At 47.4% G+C, this 15,264-nt stretch overlaps 1 protein-coding gene across 3 annotated transcripts in view; it reads right to left on the bottom strand.

The window, feature by feature from the left end:
- Nucleotides 1-15,264, bottom strand: part of Slc15a3 (solute carrier family 15 member 3) — a 25,211-nt gene extending 9,947 nt beyond the window's left edge. Inside the window, exons 1-4 of one of the 3 annotated variants that reach the window (XM_063280966.1) lie at nt 15,143-15,264; nt 7,538-7,853; nt 6,064-6,311; nt 4,211-5,614 (exon numbers count right to left, since the gene is read on the bottom strand). In XM_063280966.1, the coding sequence (XP_063137036.1) occupies nt 4,211-4,768 (558 nt within the window). In that variant the 5' untranslated portion in view covers nt 4,769-5,614; nt 6,064-6,311; nt 7,538-7,853; nt 15,143-15,264. 3 annotated transcript variants of the gene reach the window in all.

Raw genomic sequence — 15,264 nt, 5'->3', positions numbered from 1 at the left:
CAATCTCTCCCATCCGTGAATAGAGAGCCAGTTAACAGCTCAAACACTTGCACACAGCTGTTTTTAATATGCTCATGACACACATTTGTTTTTTCATTGTCACCAACTAGGACATACAACAAATGTCTTCAAAGCTGATCTGTTCACTTCTGGTTGATTTGTTCCTTTGTCTTCGAATGGCCCATACTGTGTATTGCTTTCTTTTTTCTATCAGCAAAATAGAAGTCTCCGTTCATTCCACACTATTCACTGTGACCCTGGCTGGCTAGTGAAAGATTAGACTGAGACTGATGTAGAATTTTGCCTGCAGCTTGAGTTGCATCCTGATACTGCATGGAAGTCTGCCCCTCTGATGTGCCTCCCTCCCTTCTATCCACGTTCAAACAAAGCTGGAGAAACAGAGCAGGGGTGGAAGTGGTTCTAAATGCATAGCGCCCAGAGCAGGCTCCAATCTTATGGAAAAGCATCTTTCACAGACCCCTTAGCAAGGTCAGACCTCACCCCAGGATTTAGGTCAATCTACAGTGGATCCTCCCACTCTGGCCTCCTGTCTCTGGCTAGCTGTACTGGCTGCATTCCCAGCCATGACCCCTAGATTTTGATTCAATAGCTCAGAAGAAAGATCCAGGCCCCTGCATTTTTAAAAAGTCATAAGAACTGAGGGTCACTTCTCAAATGAATCTATGCGTGTGTGTGTGTGTGTGTGTGTGTGTGTGTGTGTGTTCATGTGTGTGTGTACAGACGCACGCACATGTGTGTTGGGGTTTATCTGTGTGTCTGCATATGTGTGTGCGTGTGCAAGTATGTTGAGGTTTATCTATGCGTGTGCATGCATTGTGTATTTGTGCATATATGCATGTGCGTTCATGCACAAGCATGAGTGTGTGCATGTGAATGCATGCGCTGAGGTTTATCTATGTGTGCATGTGCACTGGGGTGACAGGCATGTGTGTTTACACTGTGCTTTTGACAGGGCTTCTAGGATCCCACCTCGGATCCTCGTGTTTTTGTAGCATGTATGTAATCTTACCCCTTTGTCCTTTCCCTTCCGTGCTGAAGGTCCAGCTTTGGGCCTCAAACGTGCTACACATGTGCTCTGTCACTGAGATACATCCCCATTCTTCTTTGACTTTTATTTTGAAACACATTTTCACTAAGTAGTAGAGACTGATCTTGAACTCACTCTGTAACTAGTGGAGAGTTTACCAGCCTCCTTCCCAATCCTCCCAAGTACCTAGGATTCCAGGCCTGCCATATCAGGTCTGGCTAACAGCCATGCTCCAATAACCACCAAATCTCAGAATCCATCACTATCCTTCCACCCTTTCCAAACATGGAATATATATTTCCACTTACTAAGAGGATTCTCCCATGCTTTCCTTGCAGCTGTTATGCCGAGGAAGAGATAAATGTTTTTCTCCTTATCTAAATGTAAAGCTATAATCCGTACAGATGTTCTTAAAATTGTACTGCCTTGGGGATTCTATAAGGTACCCTTGGCCAATGAAAGGGGGGGTGGGGGAGGCATAGCCATGCCAGCTTGTGGAGAATCCCTGCCTGGACCTTCAAGCGGAAAGTTGAACACACCCCATTATGAACAGCCACTTCCATTTATTAATTGAAGGTAAGTACACATGACAAGCGTGACTGGAAGGGAGAGACCAGGCAGCCTATGCAGGGTATAAATGAGTCCTTCTAGCACAAGCGAATACCTTGTGGAGAATGATGGATGGCCCTTCCTGACATCAGCAAGTGTGCTGAATTCGCAGCTCCTAGGCATGGCTCTTTTCCAGATGGCGCCAGACTCCCCATGTCCCTAGACTGACTATTTAATGTCCCAATCGCTACAGCAGCCTGTCCTGTGCTCGGCTATGCCCAATCCTGCGGCCCCACCATCTCTCCACTACATTAGAGCCGTCTCTAAAGAACTCGAATCCAACGAAGTCTATGCTGCCTCAGGGTAGTCCAGGTCTACACTATCCTAGGACACAAAGACAGCAAAAATCACAGGGATGTGGGAAGGGAAAGGAGCCCTTCAACCCAAGTCTGGTTTGAAGCCCCCCACGGGCTTAGATTCAAGAATTCCAGCACAATGAATTTGCTTGATGGTTTCCAACACAGAAATAATATTTATCGTATACAGAGTGATTTTCTGTTAGAATAACAATGACTGAACTCAAGAGATGACTCACTGAGTAAAGTCGTGGATGTTACACAGATAGACTCAGTGGTCTGTTGTCAGGGCAACCAGCTCTTCCACCAGAAGGAAGAAGAGAAGAGATGCTTAGTAGCTGAGGCCTTTGGAAGTATGGCGGAAAGACCACTGATGAGAGGGCAGGAGGCAGAGATGATCTCCTTTAGAAAATGTTCACAAGCTTGGTCCAGGAATCCCAACTGCTAGTGGCAGAGATGTAACCTGATTGGGGCTGAATTTTGATCAACAGGAACTACCTAGATTTGCAAGGCACTCATTTACATAGTTAATATTACCCAACAGAAAATTCTATATATAGCACCTTCTGCTAATCTCCCAGAACTGTACACCACCAATCTGAGCTGTCTTCTTTCATGGGGCACAAATCACATGCCAGGAAATGCCCACAAAGAGACTCATTCTAACCAAATGGAGACCCACGCATCATTTCATCATTACCCTGTGCTGTAAGCAGCATAACAGCCACTTCCCAGCCTGCCATCCCTTGTGGCACCCTCGATAACAATAAACTTTCCTTTGTATTCAGTTTCATGGAGTATGTTTGTTACTTGCCTGCTAGCCCCTGTTGATAGGTGGCCACCCCTATCTAAGCCAAGGTTTCAGGGCAACTGGGAGTGGGTAAGTAGTGTGATATCAATCAAAGAGTAAAGTTAACAGAAGGAGGAACATTCCTCTCAGTGAGTATTGGGAATCTCCTGGTCTCAGGTTGTTCACAAATGCCTGTAACTCAAGCTCCAAGGGACCCAGAGCCTTCTGTGGACCTCTCCTATGCACCTGCTCACATACATGCACGTATGCTTGCAAAGACACACACACACATAAGCAAATACAACACATGCTATTAAAAAGGGAAATCCTCAGTAAGGACTCCAGTCCCAGTGGTGGGTGCTGGGTTGTGGATGCCGGCCAGAAGACAACTCATTTACAACTCTACCTTGTTGAGTGTTTTTGAGGAAAACAAAGTAAATTAGAGAGATGTACAATTCACCCAGCAGCCTGATCCCACTGCCGCTATCAGCTGCCCTCCCCTTCCCTGGATTCCTCATCTTTCCCACGGCTGTCTGTTTCTGAATTCTGCCTGTGATTGTTCACACAGCGTGTGGTTGTTTTAACAATATCCTTTACTATTGTATTTATTATCAACTCTCCTATTTGTGCACAGCTGCCCAAAACAGAGCCATGTCAGCGAGACTTTATCTAGTGCTGCTGGATGAGGAAAGGCTGGCTGGCTCCTGCACCAGCACCCAAGTACCAGTGACACATTCAGACAGGGCTCAAACTGGGACCCGAGACTCAGCTGCTTCACCGTCTCTCATGACCTGATCTCTGTCATCAGAAGTAATTTGAGGGGCTACAACACTACCCACCTGGGGGATAGTTAAGAGAACCAAGTTAAAACACGAAAAGCAACTAGGCATGATGATGGCTCACCTTTGAAATCCTAGCACTTAGGAGTATGAGTCAGGGCCATAGCCACAAATATGAGGGCAACCTGGGCTCCTTAATGAATTCTAGATCAATCTGGGTTACAGAAGTATGACCTTATGTTAAAACCAGACAGACAGATAGACAAACACACACACACACACACACACACACACACACACACACACACACACACACACACACCTCTGAGGCAGACGTGGCAGCACAGGAGGAAGAGGCAGGAGGTTCAGGAGTTCATAGCTCTCCACAGGCACAAATCGAGTTGGAGGCCAGCATGGAATGATGGGACCCTGTCTTCAAAAAAAAAAAAAAAAAAGCCAATAGGCCTGGGGCATGGGGCATGGCTCAGAGGGCCATGGGACTGTGGTTAATCCTACTGAGGCTCCTACATGACTCTCGAGTGAGCAGCCCATCTGTTTTCATATAAGGAAACCGATGTAAATAGAGAGGGGAAGTGGTTTGCCTGAGGTCCCTCTGGATGCTAGAACCTCGATCTCAGGATTTCCAGTCCCCGTTGGCCTCCGTGGCACAATAACTCTGGACACTCACCTGGTCGGCCCCGAACGAGGTGAGGTTGCTCCTGACGGAGCTGGCAGCCAGCGCCAAGAGAAGCAACACTAAGTAGAGGGTGGTCGCGCAGTAGGGGCTGGACCAGGAGCCTTGGCAGTTTGCGGATGGACAGGCAGGTTTCAGTGGCAACTCGGGCATCTCTCCACAGAAGGATCTGCGGCCATCGTCGGTGATGGTGGTGAGCAACAAGCCAGTGGCAGCCAGGTAGAGCAGCAGGCTGAGCGAAATAGCAAGGAAACGGCCCAGGTACACGTCGGCCAGCCAGCCTCCCACCGGAGCCAGCAGGTAGGAGGCGCCTAAGAAGAGGAGTGTGGCCCGCGACGCGTGCTCACCATCCCAGTTGAAGTTCAAGCTGTTGAGGTAGAGCACGAGGTTGGAGGTGACGCCAAAGAAGGCAGCGCGTTCCAGCATCTCCACTAGCAGCACCGCAGCAGCTGCTGTCCGCCTCCACCGTCGGGGCCCCCACCGGCCTTGAGCCACCAGTGGTTGCCTCTCTCCGGATCTGCTTGGCTGCTGTTCGGCGCGAAGTGCGGACATCGTGGGCTTCCTGTCTCCGTGACCCAGACTCTTTCCTTTGTCCTCCCCTCTTCTCTCTTAACCCCGATTGCCCTCTTTTCTCAACCCTGTCTCCTCTTTTTCCCTCAGGTTCCTCTCCTTGCAACCTAGTTTCTATCTCCACCTTAATTCTTCACCCTCTCCTTCCACTCCCAGTTCTTGTTCATCTACCCCGTGCTTTCTACCTAGTCGTCTTCTCTCCTTCCTCCACTCTGGCCTAGTCTACCCTCCCAACGCCACCCAACCATCCTGCTTGCTCCACTTCTCTATCCCCTCCCCCCTTCCTGCTAGTCTCCCCCTTTGGTTGCCCTTTCTCAACCGTTGTCCCCTTCTCTTATCACCTGGGCCTCAGTGTCTCCCCTGGCCCTGCCACCTCCTCCACACAGCACTCTTTGCCTGACTGCTTCTCTTCCTCCCTGAGTCCCCTCTGGCTCTCCCTCCCAGCTTAGTCTCTGTCCCCTTTTCAGCTTAAGAAACTCTGGGCTTCCCCTTTTCACTGGTCCTGTGGCTGCCTACGTCACCCAGTATTTAGGAGAAATGAAAGTCTGTGGGTCACAGGGTCCCTTCTCATTCAGCTTTCCAAAAATCTCCCTTCTTCTGGGCTGTTGTCGGCCCTCTTAGCCGATCTGCCGGCTTTCCCAGGGACAGGAAGGGAGCCTTCCTTTCAGTTTCACTCCAACCCGTTTCCCTTCCCATCCTAAAGCAGCATCCTCCTCCGCTAGAGTTTGATTATCGCTGTAGCTGGGGACTTTAGATGGGGCAGGCAGACACTGAGGGGTATCTTCTGCTTAGGGAACCATGTTTGGAGGAAGGTCCGGATCCTTCAACCTAAAAGGAATGGTGACGCTAAGATCAGTACGCCGGGCCGGATCTGTGACGGCCATAGGCCATGTGAAGGATTTGGTAGTCCCAGGTATTCCTTCACAGATCTAGAGACAACCGCAGTAGGAGTGGGAAGGGAGGTGAGAAGTGACTGGATCCTGCTATCTGAGCTCCAGGGCTCACCACAGCCTGTTTCAAGGGAAATACTGGCATGCACTTTGCATTGCAAAAGCAACAGAGGGGAAGGAAGTGGCGCCATATGGGAGCCACAAGATTGACAGGGGCACTGACCTCAGACTAAATCACAGTGACCCCTTACTCAGATCCCTCTGGTGCCTTATAGGAAAATAAAGATGAGCCAGTCACTTCTTGACCTAAATGTTCAAAGGGCTCTGACCCTTACCTCTGTCTAGATCTCAACCCACTGAGTATGGTCTGCTGATCTTTCTGCTTACCTCCCAGGCTAAGTCCTTCGGCTGGCAAGGCGCCTTGCTTTGCTGTCTCTTGTCCAGATAGACTCTTCCTCAAGCCCTTCACGAGTCTACTTTCTCTTGATTTAGGTGTCGGTGTAAAGATCACTCCCGGGGCCTTCCCAGGCCGTCTGAGGTTAGAAGCTTCCCCACGGGATTTTCACCATCACATGCAGCAGGCCACACTGTCTCATTCAATCTCCATGGCTCAGTTACTGTTTTATGCTCTGCCCCTGGCGGGAAAGGACTCACACTAGTGGGGCAGAGACATTTGAGAACCATTCGTCAACCCTTCCTAGTACTTCCCAGTGCTTAGCAATGGCAGCCATTCGTTAAGTATTGGTTGAATAAAAGAATAAAAGAATGAGGGTGACTTAAGCGGCAGAAAGGACGACATCAGAAAGCTAGAAGCTAAAATAGACACCTTTGCTAAAAACCAGAGTCACCAGCAAACACCTGGGCTTTAAACTTGTGTGTGTAACTTTGTTTTATTATTTTGTTTGCATATGTATTGATTTTTATGTTATGTGCATTAGTGTTTTGCCTGCGTGTATGTCTGTGTGAGGGTTGCAGAGCCCCTGGAGTTGGAGTCACAGACAGTTGTGAACTGCCATGTGGGTGCTGGGAATTGAACTGGGTCCTTTGGAAGAGCAGCCAGTGCTCTTTAACTCTCAACTCCCCTTTTGCTTGGTTTTTGAGACAAGGTCTCAGTGTAGGCCAGGTTGGTCTGTAACTCAGACTGTGTATCCAAGGATGGCCTTGAACTTCTGATCTTCCCACCTCCACCTCTAGAGTACTGGGACTGTAGGTGTTTGTCCTCATGCCCAGTATATGTGGGGCTGGTAATTAAACTCTGGACCTTGGGCATGCAGGGTTACCACTCTACAAATTGAACTACAGTCCAAGCCTGGGTTTTATTCATTCATTTATTTTTAGAGATGTATTTATTTTTTATTTTATGTGTGTGAATGTTTTGCATGTATGTATGTATGTATGTTTACCACATGAGAGCCTGGTCCTCTCAGAGGTCTGAAGAGGGTATCACATTCATTGGAGCTAGAGTGAAAGACAGTTGTGAGCTATCATGTGGGCGCTGGGAAACAAACCAAACCTTTTCTCTGGCAAAGCAGCCAGGACTCTAAATGTCTGAGCCGTCTCTCCAGCCTTTCATCCCAGTTTTTAGCACTTTATATCAGGGCAGAAGCCCAGCTGTGACAGAGAAGAAGAATCCATGGACACATATGATTCACTGTAGAGAGGGGTAATATAATTTGACTAAGATAGACAAAGGCAAGGCCGGGAATGGAGGCACATACTTTTAACCCCAGAATTCAGGAGGCAGAGGCAGGTGGATCTCTATGTTCAGAGCCAACTTGGCCTACATAGAAAGGGGAGGGGGACAGAGAGAGAAAGAAAGAGGCAGAGACAGGGACAGAAGAGGCCATTCCCAACAGCTCACCCCTTCTTCTCTTGGAGGACATTTCAGGATCCTCTGACACCAAGATGTGTCAATGAAGCTCAAGTCACATAAGACCCAACTCCTTCCTTCATCAGCCATGGAGGTAGGCAGAGGTGACAAATGCCGATCCAGAAGCCACAGACAAAGTGTAACACTCACTTGTTGCCAGTCATCTTCAGGGATCCAGGAAGAGAACACTTTCTCTTGTGCTTAGAGAAATCAAAAGCAGCAAACAAAGAAAACCATGGCACTGGGCATGATGGTGTATCCTGTGACTCCAGTTCCTACCAGCCTGGAGCATGAGGATTCTGAGTTCCTGGGCGTAAAAGGGAAGGGAAGGGAATGAACACGCCCATTCTTGGGGGTGCAAGTAACAGAATGCAGCTCTTTGTTGCCACAGGACAAGCTTTAGAGACTTGGCTTTACTCCCTCCCACCACCACTAGGAGGACTGGATGGCTCTAGTGAATGGAACAAGAGCTGATAGTCAAGCCTCAGGTTCCTCTCTGGTGTTTGGACTAGTTAGAACTCCATTGTTCAACCTTGGTGAACCCTCCTGTGCCCACCCAGAGCTTCACCTCTCTCTCTCTCCTCTTTCTACACTTCCTGGCTCACTCCACCGTCTACCCAGCTTCCAGCTCCAATTCACCTGCATCTTGACCCACGGAAAGCCTAGAACTTTCCGTGAATCATTACTATGGTCCCCCACGACTTGGCTCCGTAGTTTCCTTTCCTTAAAAGTCTCCCTAATTTCTCCAGGGAGGTTGGGTTACCCCTCAGAACGCCCACAATGACTCACGCTGTCTGCTCATCTATTTCTTAAGAGGATTAGATACTTTGGGGAGCAGGGGTTACATTTTCTTTTCTGTGCTTCAGCACCTAGAGACATGCCCATCCGCTCCAAGAGAACAAACTCTGGAGTTGACCAACTTGAAAACAGGCACAGTCAGAACCCTTTACAGTCGATCCTTTAAGTTTATTATCTGAAAACTACAGGAGAACCATACTTACATTAGACTTCTTTGTAAGCATTAAAATGAGATAACTTAGTCCTGCGGCTGGCATGTATTAGAGGGCCAATACATGTCTATACCTTAATTAGTGTGATGGTTACCTATGTCAACTTGACAAGACTTGAATCGCTTGGGGAGAGAGTCTCCAAGAGGGAGTGTCTACAAAGGGTTGGCCTGTAGGCTTTTCTGTGGGGATTATCTTGTAAGTAAAACAATGTGGGAAGTTCTGGTTCATTGTGGGTGGTGCCATTCCCTACGCAGGGTGTCTGTAACTCCATAAGAATAGAGAAACCAAGCTAAACACAATCAATTAAGCAAACAAGCAAGCAAGCTTCAATTCATTTGTATTTTTCTGCTCTTGACTGTGGATATGGTATGAATGCCTGCTCTGAGCTTCCGCCACTATGACCTCTCCACTATGACCTCTCCACTATGATAAACTGTAACATGGAATTGTGAGCCCCCAAAACTGGTTTTGTCCCCTAAGCTGCTTTGGGGGTGGTATTTTGTCACAGTTCAAGAAATTAAACTAGAACAGTTCATCTCGAACTATATACATCTCCATTAACTTCTATAAAGCTAGAATGACTATTGAGGTTATGGAATTTCTCTTAGATTTTACAGTTTGTCTATCAGTTACATTTTTATGGCAATATCAACAAAAATTAATATGACAGTTGATATTCACCTACAGAATAATGAAATTATATTCAAAATTTTAATCCTACATTAAAAAAAACCCAGTCAGCAATGGATCAAAGATATTGATCTAAATCTCCAAATGCTCACACTTCTAGGTGAAAACATAGGAAGCATTTTTGTGGCATTGGGGTAGGCAAGAACTTTCTGAGCAGAACACCAGTAGCACAGCAGCGAATCTGAAGTATCATCAGACAGCAGCAAAGGAAGCCATCAGCAGAGCAAACAGACAGCCCAAGGAATGGGAGAAAGTATTATGAACTGCATTTTGGGGACGATACTTAGAATTTACAAAGAACCGCAGAAATCAAGAAACTAAGTGAAACTAGTGAAATACTAGGCGAGCTAGTGAAATGAACGTTTTTCAAAGGAAGGAACGTGGAAAGCCAAGAACTGTTTTGGGAAGTGTTCTACACTCCCAGTCATCCGATAAACACAAATTAAACCGCCTTAAAATACCACTCACCCCAGTCAGAATGGCCGCCAACAAGAAATCTGTCAATAGATTGTTGGAGAGGATGTGGGGGAGGGGAGAAACCTACTGCTGGTGAGAATGCAAACTAATGTAGCCACTGTGGGAATGAGTTTGGACAGAAAATTAAAAGAAGTGCCAAATCACCCAGTTATTGCCCTCCTGCGGCATGCACACAGAGATCTCCGTAACCTATTAGAGATATCGGCTTACCCGTGTTTATTGATGCTCTGTTTCTGATGGCAAGAAAATAGAACCAACCTAGGTGTCTATCAACACACGAATGGATAATGAAAAATGGTGTGCATATAAAATGGAAAGTTATTCGACTCCAAAACAAATGGAGTCATGAAATTTTCAGGAAAATGGGTGGACTTAGAAAGTATAATATTAAATGAGGTCACCCTAACTCAAGAAGAAAAAAACCACATGTTCTCCCTCGTATGTGGATCTTAGCCTATAATTCATACATGTATATATGCAATAGCTGTGAGTGTATATATAGAATAACAGAGCAGAAATCAAGAAATGGTAACATTAGATGGCAAAGAAAGGCAGGATATAGGCAAAAAGACAAAGAAGTCATGGAAGAGGATAAAAAAATATTTTTCTCATACAGCCCAGGACCACCTTCCCAGGGAATGGTGCCACCCACAGTGGGCTAGGCCCTTCTCCGTCTATTCACACTCAAGACAGTCCCCTACAGACATGGAGAGCGCAACTGATTTGGACAATCTGTCAATTGAAGAATCCCTTTTTAGGGACTCTAGCTAAGCTAAGCCAGGATAGTCCCCTGTCACAGGGCACTCCTTATGACCAGAAGACCTTTGTATGAGCTTCTTTTATTATTGCTGTTGACAAAACACCCAACCAAAGCAACTTAAGGACGGGGTTGTTTTGGTTTGTAGTTTGCGGGTACTGTCTACACTCTACCATGGCAAGAAGGCAAGGTAGCAGGAAAGTGACAGCTGGTTACTTTTTGTCTGCAGTCAAGAAGCAGAAGGGATGAATGTTGGTACTCAGTCCCTTTTGCGCTTTTAATTCAGGTCCAGACATTAGCCTAAGGAATAGTGACGCCCATTCAAAGTCGGTCTTTCCTGCTCAGTTAAACCTTTCTGGAAACACCCTCCTAACCATGCCAGAGGTATGTTTCCTAAGTGATTCTAAATGCTAACAGATGATAGTGACAATCTCTGTAGGCTGCAACCTCCACCTATTAAAGTTTACACTCCTTTTCAACAGCTCCAGGAGCTGGGTGGATCCTGGGAGGACATTAAACAGCACAGATGTTTGTTGTGATCATTGAAAATGCCTCCAGGTACAACATTCCGAGAGGCAAAAGTCATTCTCCTGTAGATAAGTGGATGGAGTAGATAAGTATCTGCTGGTTGATGCCTCTAAGTCTCTGCTGTTGAAATCATCAGGTCTGTGGTCATACGTTATGGAAACCTAGGCCATTGGTTCTCGGCCTTCTTAATGCGGCACCTTTAATGCAGCTCTTCATGTCATGGTGACCCTCAACCATAAAATTACTTTTGTTGCTAATTCACAACTGTAATTTTGCTACTGTTATAAATTGTGATGCAAATATCTGTGTTTTCCGATGGTCTAAGGAGAAGACCCCTGTAAAAGGGTCATTCAGCCTCTGTGTGACCCACAGGGTGAGAACCACTGACCCAGGGAATGGCAGAAGAAGGGTTAGGGTATAACTGTGTGTGACCTCACCATTGGACTTGTGATCTAAGGTTCAAATGCCCAGATGGGAAGTTACAGAGAGCCATTGACGTGGATGTGGGCAATGGTGACGCCACGTGCAGACTGTTAGTGCAAAACACAGCTGTGCCCTCAACTGGGATAAGAGGTAATTTATTATTTTCTTCTTCTGTGAGTGTGTGCATTATGCATGTTTGTAGGCATGAATGGGGGGGGCATATTAGGGGATAGTGCTCTTGCATGTAGAGGTTTAAGGTTGATGCTGGGACTCATTCTGCATGGTTCTCACTCACTGAAGCAGGGTCTCTCAATCAATCCCAGAGCTCACCAATATGGCTCCTCTTAATAGCCAGCTTACTCTGAGATCTTATAAGTCTGTCCACTAAAGCTGAAATTACAAGCAGGCTGCCACCACCACCTGACATTTACAGTGAGTTCTGGGGATCCAAACTGAGATGCTCATACTTGTAAAACACATTGCTCCCTCTCCCTCTCCCTCTCCCTCTCCCTCTCCCTCTCCCTCTCCCTCTCCCTCTCCCTCTCCCTCTCCCTCTCCCTCTCCCTCTCCCTCTCCCTCTCCCTCTCCCTCTCCCTCTCCCTCTCCCTCTCCCTCTCCCTCTCCCTGCCCCATCTGGTTTTTGAGACAGTTTCTTTGTATACAGTTTCTTTGTATAGCCCTGGTTGTTCTAGAACTTAGTCTTCTGTAGACCAGGCTGGCTTCAAACTCTGAGATCTGCCTGCCTCTGCCTCCCAGTGCTGGGATTAAAGGTGCGTGCCACCACCAATGCCTGGCCGAGATAGTTCATTCTTAAGCTGACTTTTAGTGACCATGGTAGGAAATATGGATTCAAGTCACCCCAAATAACAAGTTTCAACATGGAAACAGTTTCAACATGGAAATTTTCACAGTTACAGGAAAAAAAAAGTCATAAATCAAAGCATTTTCTAAGTACATTGGTGGGTGACATTGCCCCTAATTTCCCAGAGCTCATTGTGTTGTGGCTGTGAGGTTCTGATTATCACAGAGTCAAATATGTGGCAATCTCAAAAAAATCCCTGTAGCCATTGGATTAAACACTCCTACACGGAGTGAGAAAATAGGGGTGACAGCTGGGTTTACTTGATGTCCTCAGAGAAATAGTAGCACTGTTTATATCAGAAAGCCACCACCCCAGGGCCTGGAAAGAGGGTGAAACTCTTGCAATGCAAACATGAGAAGCCAAGTTGGAGACCTCAGAAACTACATAAAAAATGGGTATGGGACCATGCTGTCTTATTCCCAGAGCTGGGGAAGTGGAGACAGGATCCTCAGGGCTTGCTGGCCAGCCAGACTAGCAGAATTGGTGAGCTCTGGGTTTAGTGAGAGACCTTTTTTCGTCTAGAAAAGTCAGGTGTAGAGAAACTGAGCAAGACACCTGATATTGACCTCCACTTCTTACACACACATACAGAGAGGGGGGAGAGGGAGGGAGGGAGGGAGGGAGGGAGGGAGGGAAGGAGGGAGGGAGGGAAGGAGGGAGGGAGGAGGAGACAGAGAGAAAGAGAGGGGGGGGCAAATACATTCAACTATACACACGTATACATCATACACACAAAGTAATTACAGGCCACGGGCACACATCTTTACATACATTATGTGTAACAAAATAGGAAGAAGATTGTTGTAGTTAAGGTTACTACTTCTGTGATGAAACACTGTGACCAAAAATCAACTTGGGGAGGAAATGGCTTATTTGGTGCATGTATTCTGAATCACAGTTCATTGAGGGAAGCCAAGCAGGAACTTGACAGGTAGGTACCTGGCATCAGGAGCCGGTGCAGAGGCCACAAAAGAATGCTTGCTCCTCGAGGCTTGCTCAGCCTGCTTTCTTATAGGACCCAGCACCATCGGCTCAGGGAGTGGCACCACCCATAATTGTCTAGGTTTCCCTACTTCACTAATTAAGAAAATGGCCTAGGAGCTTGACTACAGTCCAATCTTATGGAGGCAGCTTATCAGCTGAGGCTCCCTCCCCTCAAATGACTGTAGCTTCTGTTAAGTTGACACAGAAGTAGTGAGCACAGAGGTACTAAGCACTTCAGAGTGCTGTGCACAGTGGCTGCATCTAAGCACGCTCCCGACTCTCTGTTCTGGAACTTTTCCGCTGAACTGGCTAAATTTGTTTTTTTTTTTTGTGTGGGTGAATGCGTGGGGGTCAGTCAGTCGTCAGAGGGAGACTTCCAGAAGTTAAGTTTTCTCCTTCTACCATGTGGTGCGGGTCCGTGGGTCCAGGGATGGAACTCAGTCCATCAGGCTTGGCAGCAAGCGCCTTTACCCACCGAGCCATCTCACTCTTGTAAGTTCTATGCCTCTTGAAAGCGGGGAAGTTGTTCCATCTCTTTTCTTCCGGTGGAGTGACTCCAAGATTGCACACTTCCAAGCCTCCGGCGATGAGTGGAGTGGACTCTGGAAGCCAGACAATACTGCATATGCCCCGGGCCCCTTTGTTCTGCCAGACACTCTTCACTAGAGGGCGCCCTCAGCCGGTGCCAGAACTCATTCCTGCCCCTCGCTCCCTCTGAGCTGGGCGGGGTCTCACTGTGGGCGGGGCCTGATTCACTATGGCTTCCCAACTTGCCACATCAAATATCCCCTCAGCTGGTGGAACCCTCCTACCAGTGGCAGAAATCCTCTCCATTACAATGAAAACAAGCTAGAATGAAGGAAGTTGAGAACCAGAAAATGTCGTGTCTAGGAGGCACGCCTGGAATGGGGAACCAGTCTCTTCCTAGACTCTATATATAGAGTTCTGCTTAGAGAGCCAAATTATCCATTCCCGCATTCTCTCAACAAAACTTGTCTAACACCTACTATGTGCTCCAAGGGGAGCTCATTGGTGAGCTAACTGCACACAGTCTACTTCCTAGCACTACCCAGCACTTCCAGGTAGCCTGGCCCTTCCCACTCCAGCCCTTTCCTCCCTGAATCTTTTCCTCCTCCAGCAGCCTCCCTGCGAGGCCATCTGCTGAGAACCTGCCTGCCCTCCTGCCCAGTCCTTATAACATAAACAGCCAACAGTCCTCAACGGTGGGATCCAGATTCTTTGGCACCTCTGGGCAACTTCCACCTGGGTTTGGGGCACATGGAGGTGGGGGAGTCCTGCTCTTAGATCCCCTGTTCTCTAGGGTTTCTTTTGGAAAAGCTTAGACCCTTTCTATGTCTCCCCAGGACTGGGGAAATGGCTCAGTAGTTTGCCACAGAAGCATGAAAAGCAGAGCTCAGACTTTCAGAACCTTTATTAAAGCCTGGCAGGTATGGCAGCCTCCTGTAATCCTAGCACCTGGGAGGCAGAGATGGGGCCCAGGGTAAGCTAAACTAGTAGAATTGGGAGCTCTTGATTCAGTGAGAGACCCAACCTCAATAAATAAACAGAGAACAGTTGAACTAAAGACCACTCCTGACATCAGCTTCAAGCGTGTGCGCACGCGCAAACACACACACACACAACATACACATACATACATACCACACACATGCATACAGGCACCACACACATACCATACACACCTGTGCATCCTTTCTCACACACAAACATGCACACACGCTCATGAACACATGCACACACACTGCACACATGGCATACCCCTCAACACACACAAGCAAAGGAAAGTCCATCAAGACCCTATCCTCCTGCCTCTTAGTCTCCACATTCCCAAAGAGAACACAAACCTTGGAACCGAATCCCATGAGAGCTGGATTCTGTGGGAGGGGCAGCAGGGAAGCATTAATTCACTCTTCTAGCACCAGACACTAGAGCATCTCTGGGAGTGAACTGTCTCTTTGTCTCAAAG

This window comes from Rattus norvegicus, chromosome 1, assembly GCF_036323735.1.
Source record: "Rattus norvegicus strain BN/NHsdMcwi chromosome 1, GRCr8, whole genome shotgun sequence".
NCBI lineage: Eukaryota > Metazoa > Chordata > Mammalia > Rodentia > Muridae > Rattus > Rattus norvegicus.
Note: the sequence above shows the minus strand (reverse complement) of the source record. Positions and strands in the feature narration are given on the sequence as shown.